Source organism: Anser brachyrhynchus, assembly GCF_964034855.1.
Source record: "Anser brachyrhynchus genome assembly, chromosome: 6".
Lineage (NCBI taxonomy): Eukaryota > Metazoa > Chordata > Aves > Anseriformes > Anatidae > Anser > Anser brachyrhynchus.
This window is the reverse complement of record NC_137700.1, coordinates 30,270,213-30,295,125: the sequence shown is the minus strand read 5'-3', so window position 1 is coordinate 30,295,125 and position 24,913 is coordinate 30,270,213. Positions and strand designations below refer to the sequence as shown.

Sequence of the window (24,913 nt, the reverse complement as noted above, 5' to 3'; positions counted from 1 at the left end):
CCTCCAAACGGGTTAGGAGGGGAAATAGCATCAGTTGCACAAGCCCTGCGAGAAGAGAAGGTGTGGATGTCTGCGCTGCTTTGGTACCAGGCTGCCGAGGGACAGGGAGGTGACCTGCGGCTGTAGGCTTCGTGGCACGTTAGTGCGTTTCCTTTTGAGAACCTCAGCTGTCAGTTAGGGCAGCACAGAAATCTGCACAAAACGCAAACAAGCGACAGATCTTTAAAGCAGAAGAAGCGATCGTTAGGCGTGGATGATTCCCAGGAGCAAAGGCTGCAGCTTTTCTGATATTCACAATGACTCAGTGCACTTGACTTAAAACAAAACAAAACAAAATAAAAAACCCCAAGCAGCCGCAACTCTCCAGCCTCCGAAACCGCCAGCAGCAGCTGCAGAGCCCCGGCGCTGCCGAGCACGTCCCCGGGCGGCAGCAGCAGCAGCAGCACCGTGCACAGGCATGGGCAGAGGCAGTGCCAGGGCTGCAGCCTCCCTGCTGAGGTCCAAGGCTAAAGGAGATGCACGGTCAGGTCCCCCCAGAGCAGCACGGGGTCTCTGGAGGCTCAGGGACAAGCAGAGCAGCTCCAGCCCTGGCTGATGGGTGGGTTCAGGGTATAACATGGCTCCGGTGCAGGCCCTGAAGGACACATGGGCACAGAGCATGCTGTTCCTCCTGGTATGGGAAGCGCTAGGTAGTGCGCCTGCACTCAGAGCTGGCTCAGTGTGTCCCCGGTTGGATGCTCCATCCCTGCAGACGGGCTATCCGCAGGAATATAAAGGCCAGCCAAGGAAAAGAGGGATGGAGCAAATAAAGTCTGGATGAGACACGTCTCTGAGGAAGGGCCACGTGCAGCCTCCTCGGGTGTCCCAGGGATCAGTGTGCTGTACAGAGCTGAGCCCATTGCAGAGCAAGGGGTACCCCACTGCTGGAAAAAAACAACAATGTTCAGATACACAACAGAAACCCAGTAGGTGCTCGGCGCACTGTGCTGGGGGAGGCCCCGCTGTATCTTCCCGGAGGCGGACACGGCAGCGCGGGCAGGACCCAGCCATGGGGTGAGCCACGACCTGTGCCAGCGCCCCGTGCCCGGCCCCAAACCCTGGCTGCAGCCACAGCCTGGGAGCCGAGATGCAAAGGCAAGGCGGCAGCCCACCAAAAAGCACCGCAGGGAGCCCAACGGCGCAGGGCTGAGCTGGAGGTGCCCCGGTGCTGGGGTGGGCTCTGAGGGTGCTGCCGGAGAGGGGCTGGCGGCACGGCCCTGCCCTGCCACCCCTGAGCCTCCTGCCACCTCCGCAACGCTTTTCTGGAAGGATCCACAGCTTTCTGCGTGGCACCACAAGCACCGAACCGTATTTAATGAAGGCAGTGCACTGGCTCCTGGGCAGCTGGTTTCATTTACCTCCCCTTTCATTTTAAAGAGAAACCTTTGCCCCTATTATCTGACCTCTTCTTCTGTTGCAGCTAATTACATTAAAGCCCACTTCCCAAAGCTCAGGAATTTCCGGATCTACTTTGTTGCCTGCCGCTACGGGGAGAGTCTGCTCGGAATTAGGGCCTGCCGGGGACGCGAGCGGGGCCGACCTGGCCGTCAGCATCACACCCGGGTGTCACCAAACCGGGACACCTCTGCCGACACGGGTGGCCCCGTCCCTGAGCATCTCCCCAAAACGGGGCACGGGTCCTGCCACCGCTGCCGCCTCGGGAGCATCTCTGCCTGCATATTCCACCTATCGAGGCCAGAAGAGCTGTCATCCAAACCCAGCCCAATTAAAGCACTTTAAGCAGCATCCCATGCATATCCGTGTGCTTGGCACCCCTGCTTTGCCATACAACGTGGGTGACTTTCCACCTCGGGAGGTAACATGGTGTTCTCCAAAGATCTAAAGGGACAGATGTCCACGGGCTTTGAAGATGCGAACATTTACCTTCCCCATGAGTAACGGGGATTTGTGTGCTGCACTAAGGGGATTTGCCCGTTAAATTGGCCGAACTTGGAGCTCTGCACAGCACTTGAGATGGAAAACCAGCCGTGCAGCCACGCACAGGAACGGGCCCAAGGCACGGCTGCAGGTTAAGGAGGCAATGAATCTTGAACGTGTGCAGGAACACCGAGCTCCGGAGCAGAGCCAAGAGGAGCTATAGCTTTGGGAAGGTTTCTGAATGGTGGAGACGTGCTTCCAGAGACTGAGGGGGTCTGCAATAAACCGAGCATTTACTCCTAACCAAGCATAAACTAGATTACACGAGAAACGCCAAAACTCTCCGAGCCACTGTCAGTCCTACCTGCCACACCCTCTGCGAGTGGAAATTCCCTGAGCATTTCTAAGCCATTCACACATCCCTCTCCAGCAACACATTACTTCTGAAGAGGGAGGCACACATGCTGAGTTACATATGTAAGTGAAACCATACTAAGAAAGGCTGGCAAGTCTGCTTATTTACACCCAGTGTCACTTCTCTGTCAGATGTATTTCAAGAAGAGGGAACAGTCGTGTGTTTTCGCACAGATGATAGGGATCCCTGCAACATATTCCCCACTCAATTCCCTCTCTGGATTGAGCACAACCTTTTCAAAGGAATAACAGATTTGACAAATTTATAACCAATATCCCGGGAGAACGCTAGGGTTTGGAACAGAAAGGCTCGTGCTTGCAGTTAGACAGCAGTTCAGTTTCCTGCTAATAATTTTCTTCTTGGATACAAAGGAACTTGTTTTGTTTTGTTTTGCTGTTTGGAGCAGAGGGATGAGACACTGTTTTGACATTTACTCATAAACAGTACAGAAGCCCAGATTGGAGCCGTGGCCATTGCCAGTCCTCACAAAAGCATACGGGTGCAACCCTCCCGAGCTGGAAACCCGGGATGGGGGAGAAGCGGCTCCTGTGCTTGGGTGGAAGCGTTCAGCATGCGATGTCCTGGCTGCTCTGCCCGCCTGCAGGGGCTGTGCCACCCGCCGTGCCTGCAGCACCTTGCCCTGCTCCGGCAAGGAAGGGTTTGCAAGGCGTCGTGCGGGCAGTTCCCTGCACGCCGGGCTGCAGTTCCCTGCGTGGAGGCTGGACGTTTGTTCCTGCAGCTCATCCAAGGGCTTGGCCCAGCCATCAAGCCCCGTTTCAGCAAGCGAATTCCTGGACTAAGTAAATGCGATCAGCACATCGTGTAATCATGAAAAGCAAACTCCCAGATGAGACATAGATCATCATTGCACAGCGTGAGCCTGTAAGTAACACAAATCCCGCTCCAAGCGCTCTGCTACCCCGCTGCCCCGCTCGCACCGAGCTGCTGCTGCTGCAGGGAAGCCCCGGGCGAGCCGCGCGGCGGCACAGCGCGGCAGCCCCAGCTCCCCGAGGAACGGCACCTGCCGGGCATAAACCACTCTCAGACGCAGACACTGCTTTTGCAGGAGGCTCCCAGGCTCATGCACCGACACAGAGACCCTGGGTGCACTCAGAAGAAATCCTTGTGTCTTAAAAGCCACTGAGCTCTTTTCTGCAGGTCTCCAGATGGGTTTACAACGGCAAGTGGGATCTGCGGGAGTGGAGCAAATGCCTTTGCACCCTGGCCAGGGAGCCCTGAATCACCACACTGCTCTGCTCCAGCAACCCCCTGAGCACCCCCAGAGGGCTGGCTGCTGAGGACCCACCTGGGGACACAAGCCCACCCGGGGACCTGAGACCCCAGCTCCTGGGCTCAGGGCACCAGAGCACACAAAGCGGTCTCACCCTGCCCTCCGCTTCCAAAGGCACGTACCCCCAGCTTAGCTTTGGGCCAGCAGTCATGGGGAGGGAGGAAAAGGGCTCTCAGGCAGTCCCCTGGACCCACCACATGCGTCTTTCCCCTCCCTCTCCTCCCCAACCAGCACCCCGAGCTGTGGATGCAGCAGTCCTCAGCAGGGCTTGGTTTCCTGCAGGCAGGTGGTTTTAGCCTCTGCCTCAGGCGCAGTGGTAGAGGTGGACACATCCCCTCCTCTGTTCCCTCCAGAGGCCGCAGAAGGAGGGGCAGCACCTCCTTTTCCCATTTAAAGGCAGTACAAGGGCAGCAGAGGTGGCTCCCGTGATCTGTCCCCTTCCCCACCCAGACATCCCGTTAGTTCTGCTCTAGACGTGGTCAGGTCGCTGCAGTTAGTGCAGGAAAGCAGGAGGAATGGCGAATACCTACTGTTGCCAGGTAACAGCATCCACCGTGCTGCCAGCCACTTTCATGAACCTGTGGGAAACAGAGGAAGAAACGAAATAAGCCCGATGTTGTCACAGGCGTCCATAAGCGCAGGGGCAATGCAAAAACAGCCGATGCCCATCCTACATCACAGGATCCCAGAGATGGTCACCATGCTCACGGGGTTGTCAGACCCTTTCTAAAGAGATCTGTGCATCCTTTAATTGGAAGAATAAATTATCTGTTAGAAACAAGATATTGGATGTGTACTTAGTTCTATGAAAGCAACGTCTTTCAACAGTGGTTAAAGAAAAAGCTTTAAATGCCCATCTTAGAAAAAGACACTTCTTCACCCAACATGTATTTGAGGTGAGGAACCCCTTCTGGGTTCCAGTCCCATCAGGGACTGGGAAAATTAGTGGAATTAAAACCCAGCAAAGCTATTAAATTCAAAGATGCCAACCCCAGCTCAGGAAGCCCCTTAGCATTGGAGGACGGGAGGAAAGTCTGGACAACTACTGCTACATGCTTGCCGTGTTCTGGTGCTCTTTCCTGGGCATTGGTTTTTGGAAAACAGGGAATTCAGCCATCAGAGTGGCCAAGAGGACATGGTGATGCATTTTGGTGCACAGAGACCCAGGAGCTGCCCCAGAGAAAGGAGCTGCGAGTACCACAGCCCCCCCCAGGTCTGCAACCCAGGGTGGGAGGGGAAGGGGAAGGTTTGTGGGGAGAGGGGAGACCTTTGATCAGAGCAGCTGGCGAGGCAGGGAACAGCAGCAAGCTTTGCAGCACATGAGCCTCTAATCAGGTCTGAAACAAGAGCAGCAACTTCAGCCTAAATATAGCTCGGAAACAATCATTCCGACTTTAAATTAATGACGATGGTCAATTATAGGCTGGGACAAAAGGGCAGCTGGACCCTGTGAAGCATAAGAGGACACTGGCAAAGGCAGAGGTAATAAATCCCTGCGGACAGGAGGGAAGAGACACAATTAGAAATGGAAAAACAATAACACGCTGTAATAGCGCTGATGCGCCGCCGCTCCCGCTGCCCGGCAGGGCAGTGACTGTCAGTTCCCAGGCTCGTTCCTCAGCAGTGCTCTGTGTCTCTCCCAGGGCCTGGTTGGAGTGGTGGCACTGGGGACATCTCCTCCCCAGCCGCACAGGGCAGGCGGGATGGAGCACGACGCGTGAAATCTGTGCTGCATGCACAGGGCGTCCGGCTCAAGGGGAAAAGGAGCACCCATCGTGGTGGAGGCGCCTCTGAGGCTGCTCTTCTGCAAAACTCACCCCTTGCGCACCCACCACACCGGTCTTTTGCAGGGGCTGAAAGCAAAGCAACCCCCCAACAACAGCCAGCATCCCTGGAGCAGAAGCAGTACCTCTGCCTGCCCGATCTCCCAGGAAAAATAATTGACTTCTTGTTAATAAGCTCCTGGGAAAAATTCGTTCTAGGGCACAAGCAGCACTCTGCAGACCAAAGGCTTCAAAGAAAAGGTCCTGGATTGCTCAGTTTTCCTCTTCTGTCTCCATGAGAGTGAAACAAATTGAATAGTTCTAGTCATTTTCAAATCTTAACATAAAAGATGCATATCTAGCTCAAATTTTCTTTCTGGATCTGTTTTTTTTTTTTTTTTCCCATGTTCCTTTTTTTCTGCCATTTTATTGAGATTTTCACAGAAGGAAGATCAAAATTTCCTGCTAAAGCTTAGGGCCCTGCCTTAGTGATGGAGTCGTGCCTGGAGCATCCCAGATAACTTGGGTGTTGGCCTCTACCCTCCAGAGGGAACCGGGATCAGCTCTACAGCCAACAAGCTGTACTGCTGGAGCCGGAGATGAAAGCCTAGGGCAGGTGGAGACCAAGCGATGCACAGGTACTCGAATATCTGCAGCTCAGGAATACAGATGTTATTAATCCCTTTATTCCTCTAGCACCTGTACTGCTCGAGCCGTGGATTTTGAGGCCAGCGAAGCTCCGTACAGCCCTGCAGTCCGACCAGTGCTGGCACACGTCTGCCTGGGATTTCCTGGACTGCACGATGCGCACATGTGCAGCACCACGCAGGCAGAGCGGTCCAGAGGCTTCCGGCATGGATCAGATCCCCTGCACATGTGCCGCCCAGATGCTCCATGCCGGTGCAGTAAATCTGCCATCTTCCCTAGGCTGGGCTCTGCGAGCACCGACCGACGCCGTGGTGCACGTGCAGAGAATCACCCCCTAGGAGCAGAGGGACAAGCGTGGGGCGGGCGACACGGGCAGTGCCTGGAGCACGTCCCGTAATTCAGGCGGCAGCCCCAGATACTGCAACGTGCCTGGCCGGGCTTCCACACAGCAAGTTTAAGCATCCTCAAAATCTGCTGGGGCTCGGATCAGGTGCCCAAAGCAGCTGGCAGCCCAGAAGGGTACTGCTGGTGTGACACGGGGCAGCACCCCGAGGCCAGGGCAGGCACGAGGACAGGGCAGGAGGGCGACTGCACTGCCTCTGTCCCCAAACCTCTGTGCTGTGAAACCTCACCTCGCGTCTGACCTCTCCCTGAGCACCTCCCCAGGCACATCACAACCTTCATCTGAGCGTGGGCACGTCTCGGGAATACATCTCCTGTCCTGATCCAGTACTCGCCAGTCCCCGAGCACCCACTGCAACCTCAAGCAAATTGCTCCCATGGTTAATTAGCCTCCAAGTATGTTATTCCTCATCTGAATGTGTCTGGCTTCAGCCTCCAGCCACTGGAACTTCCTAGGCTTATTCCTGATACATTAAAGAGCCACCTGCGTTTGGAAATCTCTTTCCCATGAAGGTAATTGCAGATTGTCAACCTTGAAATAAAAAAAATAATAATAAAAAAGTGATCCTGTAACAGAGAATACAGCTGCACAAGGGAGACAGATTATTATCTCGCAGCCCCCAGGTGGTTCAGCATGTCCCGGCTCCTGGAGCTGGACGTAACAAACATGGCTTATTGCATCTCTTACTCCTTGGAGTACTGTGAAAGCAAACTGTGCCAGGGCTTAGCCACCAGAAGAGCAGCTCTGGAAAGCTGGGGCCAGTGTCAGGCTCTGGGGTGGAGCATGCTCCCATCTGCACTGATTTTTCTGCCTTGCTGCCTTTCTGGTAAACCCAACAGGGCCAGCACCCATTCTCTGGATCCAGCACTAACTGCTAGAGCAGCCTCTGCCCATACGGCTGTGTCCTCTTTGCCATCCTAAGGCCTGCCTGACTATGGGGCTCTAGCCAATAAACTGAACAAATTGAGACCTGAGAGTGGCTGCTATAAAACAAACAAAATAATCAGGTGCATCTTTATCTGCTGACTGTGATGGGGAAAAAAAAAAGAAAAAAGAAAAAAAAACATAGTACAAGGTTTCCAGAAGCACAAGTACCTGCAGCAGCACTCAGAGATCCCAGCTGCTGCAAGGACTTTGACCGTGCCAGGCTTCAGGCCAGATTTCCCTCTGGGGAGCAGAGCCCACTGGGGACTATATAAAAACCTGCTGCGATGTCACATTCTCTTTCTGCTCAGCAAGACCTTCCTGCAACCAGCACGATCTGCCTCAGGGCTGGCCAAGCCTCCTGGCAGAAAGAGCTTAGGTGAGGGCAGCACCACCCAGCTGTGCAACCTGCAGCCCAGGGGCCCTGGGGGCTGCATTGCAGCGTGGCACTGCATTGCCACTGGCATGTTTCCCCACCAGCAGTTTGTCTAGTCCCTTTCTGATCACACACACTGACGACAGCTCCCGCAATGCCATGCATGCTGTGTCAAAAAGCCTTCCAAAGCTTCTTTCCAACCCACTGCCTGAACTGTAGGAGATAGCACAACCCACTTAATCTCCTCTCACGTGGCGGACATCGCATACCTCCGCACATCCTTGGCTCCTCTCTGCTACCTTTCTGGTTCTATTACATCTTTTCTGAGATTGAATGACTAAGACTGTAGATAGCAGCCAGGATGAAGGTACGCCATGTACCTATGCAGCGGTATAATCTCATTTATGTCTTTTCCTACCAGCTCGTTCTCCCTATACAGGTGACAGCGATTTTGGCTTACCAGCCAGATCAAGTTTCAGTCACAAAAATTGCCTTAAATCTTTACCCTGAAAAAGCAATAGCTAGATCCTTTGCTTATATCTCAGATCTTCATTCCTGCTGTAAAACTAACTGCAAAATGCCTCACCACATCCCTCATGTCTCATTTCAATGTATTTATGAATACATTCGTTCACAAGCTTAACGCTACCCAAGTTTGAGCTTACACTGCAGTGTCCTTCCCTTTGTATCATTAATTCCTTGTCCTGTGGCTGGATTTTTTTTACATAAAATTCCTGCTCTGGACCTATTCAATATCCTGGTACAGCCTGTGCCACAAGCCTTGCTGTAGCTTGCAAAAGGGTGAAGCTTCTGGCTTCTGAAGAGCCTCAGGTCAGCACGGTGAGGATGTACTTTTTAAAGAAAGTTAGACAAAATGGAGCTTCTAAAAAATGCGGAAGCAAACATTAAGCTGGAGCAGCCTGGCTCCTCACCCAACCCCAGCCACCAGCTGCGGTGCTCAGAGGGTGACCAGCGGGTGGACGAGCAGTGATGGCAGCAGCAGCAAAACGGGGCTGAGGAGGCTGGAGAGAGGGCACAGACAGAGAGCCGAGGAGGCAGCAGGACTGGTGGGGAAAGGCTGTAGCTCCGGACAAGCCTTTCTCTGCTCTGATTTATGCTTCAGCAGGGTCCAGCACCCTGAGTGCCCACAGAGCAGCCTTGTGTGGACAGGACCTGAGCCTGCCTGCCCTTGTCCTCCTGCCACTGCACCTCCAGCCATGGCAGAGGTCACGACTCGATGTCTGTGAGTGCCCAGTGGAGAACGAGGCACCGCCAGCTGAGGAACAATAAATGACAAGACCCCCAGCCATATCTGTCCAGGCACGTCAGCCTGAGATCTGTACCAAATGTCGTGAGCTTTAACACATGTTAGCATCTCTTCTTCCTAATAGCTTTCCCTGGTGCTTCTGCTCTTCCAGCACTGAACCTGTGATTCATTGATGCATTAACCTTTGTGTCTGATTCCTGATCTGCTGTTAAAATCTATGTTAATTCCTTAAAATCCTACTTTTTTTAATTTTTTTTTTTAAATTCTGAGCAGTTCTGGGATGCCTGTACCTACAGACGCCGTAGGTAGCTAAGGTGGTCTGCTCTCCGACAGCTCAGGCTGCATGAATGGTCTAATTAACACCTCATCAAACTCAACCATGAGCTGGGTCTGGACGAATTCCCCCTTCCACCTGCACACTCACAGGACACGGTGCCTAGCCTCCTGTGCAGCAGGGCCACAGCAGCGCTCCGGCACCGCAGAGCCCATCCCTGTGGCAGGGATTTGGGGCTGGTCTGCAGGTCGGGGCAGCCTGTGGTGGCACTGGCACTTACGGTGGCACTGCAGCTGCTCTGAGCCATTGCCCCGGGCAGGGTGGTGCAGGAGCTCCGCAGCAACAGGGAAATGTAATTTTGTGTAGTGCTTGGCAGCGAGACTTTTCTCTGGGTGTTTCAGCACTTCAGGTAGCCCTGGAGGCTTTCCCTGGAGAACACCTAACGCCACCTTCTGTGTTCTTCTGCTGCTGGCAGCCTCTCCCTGGCTCTCTCTGAGCTCACCTTTCCCACTTCAGCTGATTTCCACCCCACCAAAATTCACTCCCACACTTTGTGTAACAGGGCACTGCCTGCCTAGCACGCCAGCCACCCATCCTGTCTTCTGCACGGGGGTGTCTCATCTCCAGCCTTAGTGCTCACATCATAACCTTCGGTTTGGCATCTCTCTTCCTAGCTGGTTCACTTCTGCTATCGACCACATTTTTAAAATAAAATTCCTAAATTCCAAAATTCCTCCCAAATTCCTAAATTCCTCCTCCTGCCTGCTGGCTTAGTGGGGCTCCCCCAGGATCTCCAGGGGCACGCCTTGGCTGTGCCAGCTTCAGGCACAGGCTAAGTCGCATCCCAGCTCTGTGCTGCTCCTGCAGCAGGCAGGCAGCTCTCGGTAGCACAAACCCAGAGCACTGAAGAGACCTCGGGGAGCTGCTGTGAGCAAAGCTCAGGCTCTCAAGCAGCTTAGGCACCGGGTTTTATTTGTCTGTCTTTTTGTAACTCTGGTACTGAATACTGCAAATGAATGTTTAACCCTGTGTCTTCTTTTAATTTGACATTTAATTAAGGCCATGGAGCCACGTGCTGCTTGCCACAAGGACACAAAGGGGAGAGAAGCCCTTTGAGCAATGGGGACCAGCATCGCCCTGGCAGGCAGGGTTGGCAGTGGAGTAGTAGCATGCAGCTCAGAGGACAGGCGTGCTCCTTACAGCTCTTTCAGCCTAGTGTGGGGGTCCGGAGAGCCCCCTCCACCCGGCTCACAGCCTACCTCTCACGCACCTCCTTCCCTTCCATCCGAGGCTGGGTTGCTGTCGTCCTTCCCACCCCATGGCACACCACAGCCCCGCTCCCAGGTCACTCCCCCCTTCTTGGAGAGCTGCTTGGCTCTCATCCCCCTTGTTTCCCTTACTCAGCCCGCTCCTCCTGGTGCTAACAGGCTTCCTGCTGCTCGAGGCTACTACAGCACTTCGCAGCGCCCCGAGCCACACTCACTGCACCGAGCCAACCCCGGGGGCTGCAGCCGTCGGTGCGCCCTCGTGGCATCAGCGTGTCCACGGCCGTGGTGCCGGAGCAGGGGCTGTTCCCTTGCTGTCAGCACGAGGGACGCCGGCGTCGCAGCTGGGCCAACCAGCTTCAGGGGCTCCTTGTGCTGCTGCAGCAGGGCTGAGAATCTGGCCCTCGCTCCCTGCCTGCCTCGCCGGGGACCGCATCAGTGTGCTGTTTATTGTTTCTGCCAGATCATTCATGCAGATGTTAATGAATGCGGGACCCAGCTTTGCTCCCAGCAGAGCCCCTTCCACACCTCCCCCTGCCCAGCCCTCTGCGCTGGAGTTTCTGTTTACAGTCCTGCAGGGAATTTCCCCTCTGCTGGATGGTCTTCGAGCCCCCACGGCCCAAATTCCTGCTGCCAGCAGGCTCCCACACCTCCCTGGTTCCCGTAGCTGTCCAATGTCACCTCCAGGTGTCTGAGTCCCCCAGTGTCACCATTCCTTCTCCGCACTCTTCTCTCTGGCCTCCCCACACTCAAGACCTGCCAGTTGTCCTACCCATTACTTTAAGCATACTAACAGTACAACCACCTCCCAGCAACTCTGTCAGATCCTGAGTGCCATTTTTACCTAAAGGGATGAAAAACAAACCAAGAATCTAAAGCTAGAGGGTCAGTATTACCAATGGAAATCACAGGGGTTTGATTCTGGGATGTGTTGGCTGGAGCGACATCGCAGCACCGAGTGGTACCTAGGTACAACACGATAGGCAAGCCTTTCCTCGAGGGACAGTGGGAGGGGAGAAAAGGGCATGTCCCAGACAGGTCATGAACTCTGCTGGTGAAAGGGATTTGAATCTCTGTGCCACAATTGGGAAAGCTGTTTATGTAGCTTGGTCAGAATCAATGTGAGTAATCATGAGAAATAACGCCGTGACAGTGGCTCTGTGCCACGCATTGTCCCCTGCTCTGTACGGCTTGTCCTGGCTAGGAAGGAGTGAAGAAGGGTGCTACAGGCCCTTCTTCTGCACAGATGGGGAAAGCACAGGGAGAAGAAACCTCCAAATGGGAAGAGCAAAGTGTCCAGGAGCCAACATATGCACTGGCAAGAGGTGCCAGGACCCACCTCCTGGCACTGAAACCCGCAGGCGTGTGGCAGCCTCCAACCACATCCCTTCATTTTCTTCACATCCCAACAAGGCAGCACCCTGGTCTGTCTGTAATTCCCAAATAATCCCACCAGGGACCTTTGTGAAAGCAGACAACCACATCCCCAAGCCCCTGGTGCAGAGTTGGCTGAGCTGTCCTGGCAGCTGCTGGGAAGCCAAAGAGCGTGTCTGCCTGGCAAGGGGCATCAGGAGGGTTTTCTGATCCCTTCTGGATCAAGGCAACATCACTTACCCTTCCAGCAGAGCAACGACATTCTTTCTGGGTCTCCCGATGTTCGGCCCATAGAGGTTTGCTCTGGAATAAGTGCGGATAAGCTGCAGCAGGCTTCTCAGCTGGATGTAGTCCTTCCCCAGCTGGCTGCCGTTCACCGAGCGGCCGATCAGGGTCCGGTAGTTGTTGGGCTCTGGGCAAACGAGAACAGAGAGGCAAGGCTTGCCGGCTCTGCTCTCCCATCCCCAGTGCTGGAGAGCGCTCACGTGCTGTCACACAGCAGCAGCCAGGAGGGGCTGGGATGCTGCGGGGCTTCTCCTCCCGTGACCCTTTGGCTGTGGGCTGGGCGAGGGACCTGCACCTTGGTGTCACTCCCTGTCCCCATGGGGTGCCTGCGCCCCTGGCACGGCAGCTGCCCTACGAGTCCATGCAGCTGCTGCTCTGCCCACCCAGGACCAGCTGTGCCCAGCAGCTGGGGCAGCAGGAACATTTCTTTTATTCATACCAACCGACCAAAACTTCCAGCTGAGGTCCTAACACAAGCCAGGTCCGTCCTAGCACTGCACTGCCTTATAGCGGGGACCTTCAGATCCCTCTGAACCAACCGGCCAGGTGTCCCGGGACCTGCCAACACCCCCTTCCAAAAGGGAACAGGGCTCTGCTGCGGCGTGCTGTGCCCCGGGGCTCCCCGTTCCCACACCCACCGTTGCCCAGCTCCCAGGAGATGTTGTATTTCTTGCTGGCGCTGTACTTCAGCAGGCTGAGCGCGTTGGAGCTGTTCCAGGAGTTGTTGGGATTTCGGCGCAGGGCATTCAGCGCAAAGATCAGGTGAAGGCCAGAGCAGTCAGCAAAGTTATAGAGTTTGTCTAGAGACCTGGCTGGGAAGAAACAAAACACAGCTTGTAGTTCAAAGGAAAGCAAGTTCCGGGGAGGTTCAAATGATCCTGCTGTCCGTCGGGCCTCGGCTTCTGTGTGACTGAGCCAGGGTCAGGTGCCATCCCCGCGACTTCTGTAGCCGCAGGAATGCACCTGACCTTTGAGACCGGGGTAGGATTCCCGGCGTGGGCTGAACGACACTTGGATGCCCTCCACCACCGTGTCAGAGCCGGGGGCCACCTTGCCAGAGTCAAGGGACTTCATAACGTCCCTTTTCATCTGCTCCTGGCAAGGGAGGTTCAGCCTCTCCTCTGCTTATCCTGCCCGGCATCCCTTTCGGAGCAGACCTCTGCAGTGCGTGGGGAGGACGGGAGGAGACCTGCAGGAGGAACCACCAGCGTGGCAGCCCGCTCACGGCCACAGCTCCTGCAATCCATGACAGCCTGCGCCGCTGGGACACGGCACAGGTGGCACGAGGGACACGGTGACAGCCAGGAGCTGCCTGCGCCAGGCAGGACGAGCACACGCAGCCCTACGTCTGCCTCCAGCCCGTCACCTCTCCTGGCCACCGAGAGCCTCGGCAAACGCGGGGCAGTCCCTGAGGTCTGAGAAGAATGAACTGATTTTTCAAGCGGTGCTTTAGGGGGTCAGGGAAATCAGTTAGCCGAGCGGTTAGTGTTTAATGGATCACTGCAAAGGCATGGGAAGAAGAAAGGAAAAATGTGGAAAATAAATAATCCTCGTACAGCCTTTTTTTTTTTTTTCTAAATGCTACTGGTTGTTTGAATGAAAAGTAGCTGAGTTAGATTAACCTAATGTATTTATCCCGCTGGCTCAGGCATATTAGCTGGTTTTCTGGATGTTTAGTGGATTAGGGACAGATACAGTTACTTAATACTCATTTACTTCAGACCTCCAGGCAAAAAGCTGTGCTTGAAATGGAATTGCTATGGAGAGGATAAGACAGACACCTCGACGGCAACACAAGGACAGCCAAAAGGTGTCACCTGCAGCTCCCCTGATAAAAAAGAAATCTTTTCACCGTGCAGAACAGCCCGAGTTCTTAAAGGCTACAGGAGGAATTTTGTTCATCATTAGGAGTCTCTGCAGAGGGCTGGGAATTGATTTTCCATGCATCCACCAGAGGAAACCAGCCGTCTGTTTAACCCAGCGCAGGCCCTGCCACTGTGAAACGATATTTTCCCCATGACACTTGTTTCGTTTCTGCGCGCCTGCACACAGCGATGCCACGTGCGTTTCATGCTCTGCCACGACTTCCCAGGCTGGAAACCTCCACGGAGAAGGGCAGAGAGCTGGGGAAACACGCAGCTCTCTCGGGGCTGCTCTCCTAGCACGCACCAACCTGCAGAGCACAGCGAGGCCACGCAGAGCTGGAAACACTGTCAGACACCCCTGAGTCCTATTTGGGCCATCAGGCAGGTCTCAAACCCACTTATCTCCTTTATCCTGGATGGCTGCTGTAGGATGGAGAGGACTGGGAAGCACCAGCCCCTCTGGAGGCTCGGGCAGAGCCTCGATGCCCAGCTGGCACAGGGTGCCCAGCCATTAGGTGGCCCAAGGGCCCTTCGGTCCCACCTCATCTGGCCACCCAACTCTACATGTCTGCATCACTTTCAGCTGCAGTTAGGTGGGAAGAGCTCTGTCATGGGCGGCTAAAGTACAACAAGGAGCATATTTAGTAGACCTTGAGTGATGTCCAGCCCTCCATAAGTACAAACAGGGCCAAAAGAAATGGCTGTAAATATTTTACTGCCATGACTAGGGATGGCCACGTTACTTCTGAGTAATGAGAACACGAAGAATCACAGTATTATTAACAGCTGGCTAAAACTCACTTTGAATTCTGGATAATTGCACCATTTTTTCTTCATCAAACACAGAAAATCTTCCAGGAATTTAACCTTTCCCCAGCTAACAGATCATTAGGCAAGGCTTTCACAAAGCTTTTCAATAGAGAAAGCCATTGTTGTACCAGAATGAATCTTAATAGAGCAGAACTGGATTTATACGACGCTCTCACTGCCCCTTCTCCCCCTCCGCCTGGTGCACGTGCACACTCTCAGAGGGAATAAGGAAAAAAAATTAAAAAGTAAAGAAACCTGTACACAGCAGGATAAGAAAAAGCACTAAAACGTCCAATTCTGAGTGTGTAGACATGAAAACCAAGGCAGTGGTCCCAGTTAGCCATCGTGATGCTATACTGAGCAGCACGCAGCAGCTTTCCTCTGGCAGGAGCAAGCGGACAGAGGCTTTGCACCCCATGGCCCTGGCACAAAGGGAATTCAAAAGCTATTTGGGTCTTGCTGACCCTTTGCATCCTTGGTTGCAGAGGTCTGGACACATCTAGAGAGTGAAAGCCATCATACAAGGCTTGGGGCCGGCTGGCAATGAGTGAGGATCTGCTCCCAGTGCTGCCCTCAGCTGAAGCCATGCACAGGAACTGGAGATTCTGGCTGTCTGCCTGGACCTCTCGCCCTGCTCTGAGGGGGACAAAGCAGGAGGTGGTGTCTGTGAGGCCACAAGTGATGGTGGGGCTCATGGGGCAAGTATGTCCTATGAGATCGTCTCCCTTTTTTCTCCTTTTATACTGGGCTAAATTTTAAAGTTCTCTGAAGGATGGATGGCACTTAACTCTGCAGCACGCCAGCACAAAATCTGAGGCGTATTAAAACATCTCTGGCAGTTTAAAATAATTGGAAAGCATTTCCAGTCGCAGTTACTGAATTAAACATTGTACTAGAGACTTGATAGAGAACATAGCCTTGACTGCCATTTGGTAAGAGGGACAGTTCAGTAATCTCTGGGTTTGAAAGTCTTCCACATTTTTTATTCTGCTTCGGGAATTCTGCTTTGGCAGAGCTCAGCAGAAGTGGAAATTCGTGTGCACAAGAGGGAGGCTGAGACCCGGCGGAGGGGTGGGGGGCACAGCATGGCACAGCATGGCACGGCACGGCATGGCATGGCATGGCACGCTGGGGGCTTTCATAACCCTGGGAAGCCAACCAGAGGATGGGGGAGAAGAGCCTGTTCTTGCTCCATCTCACTGCTCACCACGTCCGTCCCATCCCTCCTTCCCCACCGCCTCCCGCAGGCGCAGCGTGTGCCAGCGTCCCGCGCTCCCCGCGTCCTCAGGTTAGCTGAGAAAGCACAGAGGGAGCGCCAAGACCGAGCAAATGCGCAACAGATGAAGCCTTCTGTTTATAAAGCAAAGAAATGCAGTTCTAGGAATAACGATTTCAACTAATCACGGGTAGTGCTCGGCTCCGCATTACCCATAAATTCTGGAAAACGCCTGGAGCATCCCTGCAACCAACTCCTCGTGCCAGCACCAAAGGCAGCAACATCCGCTGCCCCTCCAGCACCCCGCAGGAGATAGCGGAGGGAAGGGTTGGGAAAGAGCTGGCAAAGAGCAAACAGAAGCCCACGGAGAGCTTTGCAGGGAGGGGGGCATGAAGGGCAGGACAGAGTGTTCAGACGGGAGATGAGTAAGCTGGGGAGAACGATGAATGGAAAAAGAAAGGTATTCCCACTGACAGAGGAACAAGTGGGCACATGGAAAATTTATTTACAAACAAATTGCCACCATAGCCAGCTGAATCCCATTTGCACTGGCTCTCTCAGGCTGAAAGTCCTCAGAAAACCATGTGTGTGGCAAGGACTTGATGTTTTCTTAGCAAATAAATATGAATCAGAAGATATGTAACAGGCAATCAGAATGACACCAGCCCCATGGGAGAGGTCTGCAAAACTGGCTTGAAATCTTCCCATGGCTCCCTTCCCCAAGCATGGCAAGGTTTCGGACAGGGAAGTCAGACCCCCCTGCTCACAATGTGCAAGGTTAGAGCACCAGAGAGCAGCCTTCATCACCACCACTAGATCAGAGGGAAAGCCTCATCCCATTCTGTCCATACACACCATAACATCCAGCTTGATCCACACAATCACAGGAAGATTTTTCTATTCAAGCTGTCTACTCAACTATCCTTTCAAAGCTGATGCTTAAAGCAAATTTTAAAGCTTTCGAGGCTACCAAGAAACCCACACAGTTGCTGGAAATTGCATTCTAATGATGACCATCCCAGCTGGGAAGCTGTTTGGTTTTAATTCAGTCTTCTGAAGTGTTTTGCTATGCAGTAAAACCACACGGTGTAAAGATGCTCAAGAATTCCCAGGCAAAATTGCTGGCAGGAGGGAAAAGTTTGCTCGCCTCAGACAGACGGACATTTCACCTGAAATGCTCCCTCTACCTTGCGAAGCTCCTGGTGTCCCCCACAGAGGACGGAGGTGTGCAGAACCCCCCCCTTGCTCTCATCTCACCACCCAGGCTTCTTCATCACCCTGCTGGTGAGCAAACACAGCAGGCGTGCTGCGCCCAGGGCAGTGGGGAGCACATCCCAAGGCAAGGTGCAGCGTTGGAGGTCTGCTCTGAGCCACCAGAAGTGCTCTGGCAGAGCCTCACGGTGCTACAGAAAGGGGATCTGCTTTAACCCCATCTGAGGAATACCTGAAAGTTGAAGGGACTGGCTTTAATGCTGCCCGCCAGTAAAGCAACGCTGCGCGCTGTGTGTTAATGAGAAGCTGGATTTTGCATCCAGCTGGATGACAGATGGGGGATCTGGGGCTATTCCCCTTGGAGTATCGAGGGGGCTTTGTTCCAAGGGAATTGTTGTCATCATCCCTGGTCTTTAAGCAGCTGAACATTGACCCTCGATATTCATTCAAGTCTTTAACTAGATATTTTATTTCGTTGCCAATCCAGAGGTGATTATGCTGACCATGTGAGCTAGGTTTAGTCCGTAACAGCACCGTACAGAAATAGCAGTCTGGGGGCTTGGTGTCAATCTCTCGCCAATAAGGAGCTTGGCTGGCAGCCATGGATTGTGGGCTGAGTTCCCAGCTGGCATATAACTTGGAAGACAACCACGAGGTCTGGGTTCAATATCCAATTGCTAAGGAGTCTGGCTGACAGCCTCATTTTGTGGAATGAATCCCGAATTAATATAATGCTTTTGATACCAGACAAGGGGCATGGCCTGCTTCCAAATGCTGTAAGGGCTCAGATAAAAGCCGTAGGCATCGGGTTCAGTGTGTAAATGGTATCGAGGTCGGATAACAGTCAGGATTGGGCTTAATCCTTGGATGGTGAGAAAAAGGAATGAACCCTGAGCTCTGCCTTCATGCGAAAAGGAGCTGAAATGAGCAGAATAGCTCTGTTTTCCATCCTCACACGGTAAAGAGCTCACAGGACAGTAATGGTTTCTAGGAACAAGTGTATACTGACATGGAGCTTCAGAAGAGATGTGGGATCTGGGTTCAATCTGAAAGTGCTGTAAAGCTCAGATAATGGCCAGAGGGGCAATTTCCAAACCCTCTGTTCCAGCCTGGTGCCTGGGCAGGAACCAAGATCACATTACAGCTAGGAAAGCTGTTTTCCTGTGCTGCATAACTTGGAGATTTAAGACATTTTCCCTTTTTGATCAGGATGAAATCCAGCATCTTCAGAATTTGCAGAGAGAATTAGAGGTGGGCAGCAAGAGGGCTGCAGGTTTGAACAGAGCAGAAGACCAGGACAAGAGAAAATGAGGCTGTGGTCACCACCTGCTCACATGCACCACCTCAAATCGCTGAGCTTTAGCCACTGAAACTGCTCCAGAGAAGACAAGGGCACAGATTTTCAGCATCCCCTGCAGTGCCAGCACAGGGCCCCCCTGGGACTGCTGCAGGAGGCAGCTCATCCCACCAAGATGCAGCACCAACCTGCCTTGCACTTATTTCTTACACCGCTTGCACAAGGGACTGGTGTGAAACACTGTGTGCAACAAGAATTCACTCTCAAGCCTCACTTGTGGAGTTGCTTCCTTATGTAGTTAGGATATTTTGCTTGAGGTCATTCGACTCCATATAAAGGAAAACTAATAAAATTTATGTAGAATATACGAGCACCACTTTGAGTGGGCATTTGAAGCTGGTCTGTTATGCAGGAAGCCCTTCCTTGACAAGCTTTTTACCCAAAGCAATATTGTTCCTGTTAAAAATGTCAAATTTGACACTCCAGTGCAACCTCCTCTTCCTTGAAGAAATTCCTGAAAATCTAACTCTGTTCCCCGGGACTCTCAGCTTGAGCTCCAAAGTCCAAATGGGATGGACCACAGCGGGCCTGATCTCTGTGAGCACTGCTATAACAAGCTGGGGTCTGTAAGTCTGACCTCCAGCTACCCAGTATGTAGAGCATCAACCACAGATTTGGGGTAAAGCACCTCAAAACACCCTGTAAGGACAGCAACCGCCCCTTCCTAATGAGCAAGGGAGCAGAAGACAAGTGCTACCAGTGCCACCCCTGCACAGGCGGTATTTTTCTCTTAGCCTGCGTGAAGCTGCCCCGCAGGTGCTGGAGAGCTGCCACAGCCCACGGGGCAAATCCGCCTTCCCCTGGCTTCACCTACGGACACGGGGCGAGCGAAGGTGCCGGTGCTGGGAACACAAGTGCAGATATAACCCAGCTCGGCTGCCAGAGCGTTTGCTGACAGAATGACTGTTTTATACGGCTATAAGAGCAGCTATAAGCGCAGCTGTCTGAAAAGCAGCAAAATCTATGATGTGTGTTTCTAAATCCAATGACAGCTGGCAAGGCTGCGCTGCAGCTCATTCCTTCTTTTACACAGTTTAGCTAAAACACTTCTCCACGATCACCCCAATTTATCAACAAACAGCAGTTTCTGGAACAATTTAAAAGCATTCCCAAATAGGCAAGAAGTGGTCAGCTCTTCAAGCACTCAGCGATCCGTGAGCTCCCAAATAGGCAGGCAGCTGGGGGTGGACGGGGAGGGCTGACGGCAGGAGCGAGTGCCCTCCCTGCCACCTTGCGGGGAGGACAGGGCTGTAGGTGACACGGGGGGGATCAGCGGGGGCTTTGAGGTAGCTGGGAAACTGCAGGGAATTACCCGTAGTGGGGAGGATGGTGGGTTATATGGCTTAAAGCCGTCCTCAGGTGCAGACAAGAGCCATTTCTGCGCTGCCAGGGAGGAGAGGTGACACGGCCACTGTCCCTGTGTGGTGTGGACAAGACACAGGGACAAGCATTGTGCCTGTCCCCATGCTCACCTCCTCCTGCTGTGATGCTGGGTATTGAAACCACCATGGGGACCCATTTCCCTGCACAAAGCTGCTCAGCCAAGCTGCACCTACATCATCAACCCGAGGTGCCATCATTGCAAGGCTGAGGTTTTTTTTACAAATACTTTTTCTTGACAGTGCCTTAAGTGCTATCACTGTATCAAGAGGATGGATGTTTTCAGCACTTTCTTCTAAAAACTGAGCTGCAGCATGGGCTGATCAACACCCCAGGCACACTTGATCCCAGGTATCACGTGTGTTTTTAACATTCATTTAATCCCAGCAAAATGCCTAACCTGAGCAAGCTGTGCATCCAGACCACGCATTCCTGTGAACCAGGCTGGCAGCTCCAATATAATGCTCTTGCTTCGCTGCCTGATCCGCTGTCATGTGGCAGATGCACAGCTCGCTTCGGAATAGCCTCGTGCAGGGACGTGAGCCAGATCCACCCAGCAGCATCCGCGGAGCCGCCACGGCGCAGCGCCGCACACAGCTCCCTACATCCCACCCTGCGGCCGCGGAGAGTGGGACTCGACAGCCACATTAGGAAGCTTTAGCTACCACATCGGGAACAAATTCAAACCGAGGATTTCAGTGTTGCCAAGTCCCGACATGGAAAAATCATGAGTCAAATTCCCCCAAATCATGGGACTGGCTCGAGCACCCTGCTTTGAACAGAATTTTCACTGCCTGCTGTTTTCTAAAATTTTGGGAGCGTTGTAGGACATCCTTAAGCTCTTCTGCCACCAGGAGGGCTAAAACCTGGCTTGGTTCCTTTTTATTTTTTCTTGTAAATTGTGTTGTTTTACAGGTTGCTTGGGCTGGCCGTGCATCCCCGTGGGCTGCCTGGATGGCAGGGGCAGGCAGCGAGCAGAGATGCTCTGCCCTTCGTAAGGGAGCTGCGTCTGCCAAGCTCCCCTCACCATCCCCATGTATGCAGGGGGGAAACCAGAATTCTGAAAAAACAGGTTGTTTCACACTTTATGAGCCTGAATCTCCATTTCCTATTGTGCACGGAGCCTCAGGCATGAGGCACCTCTGCAAACGGCCGGTCCCGGTCCTGGCCTGTCTCCTGCCTGCCGACCCCCTTCTTGCCATCCCATCCGCCTTCCCCGGCCGCTCCAGCCCAGCGGAGCAGCTGATTTCCCCGGGAGGAAGAGGGAGTGACTGGGGCTCTTCGCGCACTTTGTGAGCTGGGCATCTGGTATTTTTCAAAACTCTAAAACATTTTAACTGAAAACTGTCCTGAAAAAAAAAAAAAAGAAAAAAACACCACAAAAAAACACCACACCACCCCACCAAAAAACAACGCATAAAACCGGAAATGTTTCAATCTGAAATCCTTAATTAAAACCACACTCTTTAGTACATAAAGAAGGAAGTTAAAAAAGAAATGTACTTTTGCACATTACAGACAGCATTATAATAAACACAAAGCGCTGCCAAGAAAGAGGCATTTTCAAGGCTAAAGTAGATGCCTCCAGCTGCACTAAAATAATGTCAGAGGGCTTGTCCACATTACGAAGTGTCATTGTATTTGAACACGATAGCGAACAACCAAGCAGGATGGATGGGGAAGACAGCAATTATTGGCGCGGGCCGCCAGCGCTGCGGCGAGGACCATAACCCGCTGGGGTCTGTGAACTCCTCTGCCTTCCCACAGATCCCAGACCCCGGTCTTAATCTGTAAAATATTTGAAGGAACTGGCCCCGGCTCTTCCTGCTCCTCTGCTCCGCGCCGCGGCTGGGCTCGGCAGATACGGCTCAGCTGGAGGGACCCGGCTTGGCAGGAGCTCTCCCCAGCTGATCTTTGGGGAATCTTGTACCAGAGCACACAGGGTGGAGCCTGAACCCGATTTTTGAGGCACAGACAGAAGGCCGGAAAAGACCGGTGTCACGAGCCTGACGCCCTGCTCGAGGCAGCCCGGGGAGCATGCAAGTAGTGCAGAAGTCAAACCCGGTGCTTCAGCAGGACGGAACTGAGCTTTCACAGAAGTATCCATTATGGGCTTGAAATCTGTTCTAGGGAAATCAGCTGATCCCAATAAACATGTTGCAATTATCACTTAATGTCCATGATCAAAATAAGCACCTGGCTTCTAGTCCAGACTTACCTGTCTTGATCCTAGTGACTGGATCTTGCTATATGTACCACTGCCAGCTAGGATTTAGTTCGTTTGGGATAGCTCAACTTTAAGAGCAAGCCACACCTAATTATATTTCCATTAAGCAGTACCTTTTGCAGCTCTTCTGTATCTTCACAGTACGGCAAGTTCTCCAAACTTCCAACCAGTTCTGTGGCTATTTGCTGTTTTACAAGTCCTACCAAGTTATGTCAACAAACCTCCACTGCGCTTGACATCTAGGATTGCATGAAACAATATTGAGGTGCTTAGGGAGGACAGAGAGAGGACGCTGCAAAAAGTAGTGTCTGTGTGAGGAGGGAGAGGGCACCGAGGCGATGCCCTCCAACCCAGCAGGACTGGAAACTAGGTCTGAGGGGAGCCACTCACAAAAGCTGCTGGGTGCCCTAAAACCAAGGCTTGGGGTCCAGGCAGGGGGAAAGGGAAATTGCAGTCGGATCAGAGAAGGACTGAGTGAGAATACCAGGACAGCCTTTTGATCACAGTTTATGTCTATACATAAAAACCAGGAGAACAGGGAATAAACAGGGAGGCTTCAAAGCCCTCATATACAACTACAACATTTAGCCTCACCCATACTACATGGAAACACATAGAAGGGCAATATTGGTATAAGAAGATATAACTTGCAGGGGAAAAAGAAGAACAGAACAGGAGGTTGTTGGGTGGTTTTTTTTCGTTTGTTTTTGTTTGGTTTGGTTTTTGTTTGTTTGTTTTGTGTGTGTACGAAGAATACATTGGGCTTCAAGCAGAGGTGAGAAGTAAACTCTTTGCATGTCCCCAGGAACAGAGAGGCAGACAGAAAGTTGATTAATAGTCCAAAACTGGAAGCAAATTTGAGTGAAAGTGCCTACAAAACCACAAAGCTCTGAAATTTAAGACGGTGAAGGAACAAGAAGAATGGATTAAAGATAATGTATCAAAAAAAAAAAAACCACAAAAACAAAATCAACAAATTTGAACAAATTCAGGGCACAGGTCAAGAGGATCTCTGGGGAAGGGAGTTTAAGACAGCATTTCCCAACCAGTGAGACATGGAGAGGCAACAGCTGTGCTCTGGGTCCAGGGGAGAGAGCAGCACAAAGAGCAGCAAGAAAATACCCTGGAAATACAAATAAGAGGAAGAAACAGGAAAATATCAACCCATAACTCAATGCAAAATAGTAAACAATGTATTGACATATAGAAAGATCTTTGCTTTGCTTTTCATATAAAAAAATTAATGTGACATGATTGTTAATCACTTTAATTTTAATTGTGAAACAGAAGCAGATCTGAAGAGGAAAGGAACAGATGAAATACGATTTAGGAAACCTAAACCACAAAGTGCTCAGTTATCACTATAAAGTCTGTGTGAGATTGTTTTGCCAAACACAGAAGTTTCATATTCATTCAATACATTCTTTTTCTGCATTTTCACTGAGAATTTTGCCATTATCAGCATTCCCTCTTGCAATAAATGCTGCCCTTCTTAGCCCTTTACTGAAATGGCTTTACTCCTGATATGCTTGAAGTTTACTGATTGCTTTACCACTTTGGACACAGATGCATTCCCTGATACCCTCTGCTTCCTCTCGCCGGTTGCCAGCGTTACAGGGGAAATGCATCTCTTCCAGCTTTACTGCAGTGGATATGTCGTCAGCCAAGCTGCTTCTGTTCACCCTTTTAAGGTGAGCAGGGAAGAACAGGCATGACTCCTGCTGAAGCAAGCACCCAAAGTGTCTTGGGTGAACTCTGTCGGGGTCCATGTCTCTCCATCTCCCTGGAGGGCAAGCCAAAGCCAGCCAGCCCTGAAGATCGATGCTACAAAGACGTGGACTTGGATGGGCTGAATGCTACGTTTCACAACAGCCACTGCTGCCAGCACCACTCCTCTGCATTAGTTAGCACATCCCCAGTCTCTGTGGAGATGGAGAGGGGTGCTTGCGCAGCCTGCCAGGACGGTAGCTCCAGACACCATCCATTAATTGTATAAGCATCGTGGCTAGAGGTGGCTGTCAAAAACGCAGGGAGCCACGCAGGAAGAACAGGCAGACGGGAGCACAGCTCACCCATGAAACCTGGGGCTCAGCTGAACACAGCAAAAGGCTCTGCCACGAGTTACTGCAATCAATGAATGGATTTAGATGTCAGAACTTATGTTAGCTCTTTTCCAGAGAGACCCTCTGCACGTTTCCTACCACGCCTGTGTACCCAACTGCCGAGTGACCTACAGCACTGCCCTCCCTCCTCCTCCTCCTCTCTTACTACTGCAACACAAATCCTCCAACTGAAAATACATCATATTCTGGAGCTAGAGTCATATTAAAATTGAGTATATGAGGTGCTGGATTAAGCTAATGGTATCATTGGCTTGCCTTCTGGGAGAGGGATCTGAGATTTTTGCAATGTACTTGTCAGATTTTTAAACTTTCTCAACTAAACAAATAACCACCGCTAAGCCTCTGAAAGGGATTCTGCCCCCAGCCAGATGAGAAGGCATTTAGAGACAATTCTTGGGGATAAAGGTTGATCTAAAGAAGCAAAATTTCTCAGGGTTTAAGTGTAACTATGTCACTGGTTAAGTAAACCTTTATCTTTCTGAATATTGCATAATCTCCGTTGAAAAAATAAATGCACGGAA

At 52.2% G+C, this 24,913-nt stretch overlaps 1 protein-coding gene across 6 annotated transcripts in view; it reads right to left on the bottom strand.

Annotated features, from left to right (window-relative positions):
* Positions 1-24,913, bottom strand: part of HPSE2 (heparanase 2 (inactive)) — a gene marked incomplete at its 5' end in the record, with an annotated part of 109,921 nt that overhangs the window by 17,156 nt on the left and 67,852 nt on the right. For all 6 annotated transcript variants that reach the window (XM_080597082.1, XM_080597080.1, XM_080597081.1 and 3 more), the window contains 3 exons: positions 4,154-4,201; positions 12,158-12,329; positions 12,841-13,014. In XM_080597082.1, coding sequence (XP_080453208.1) covers positions 4,154-4,201; positions 12,158-12,329; positions 12,841-13,014 — 394 coding nt within the window. The remainder of the gene's footprint in view (positions 1-4,153; positions 4,202-12,157; positions 12,330-12,840; positions 13,015-24,913) is intronic.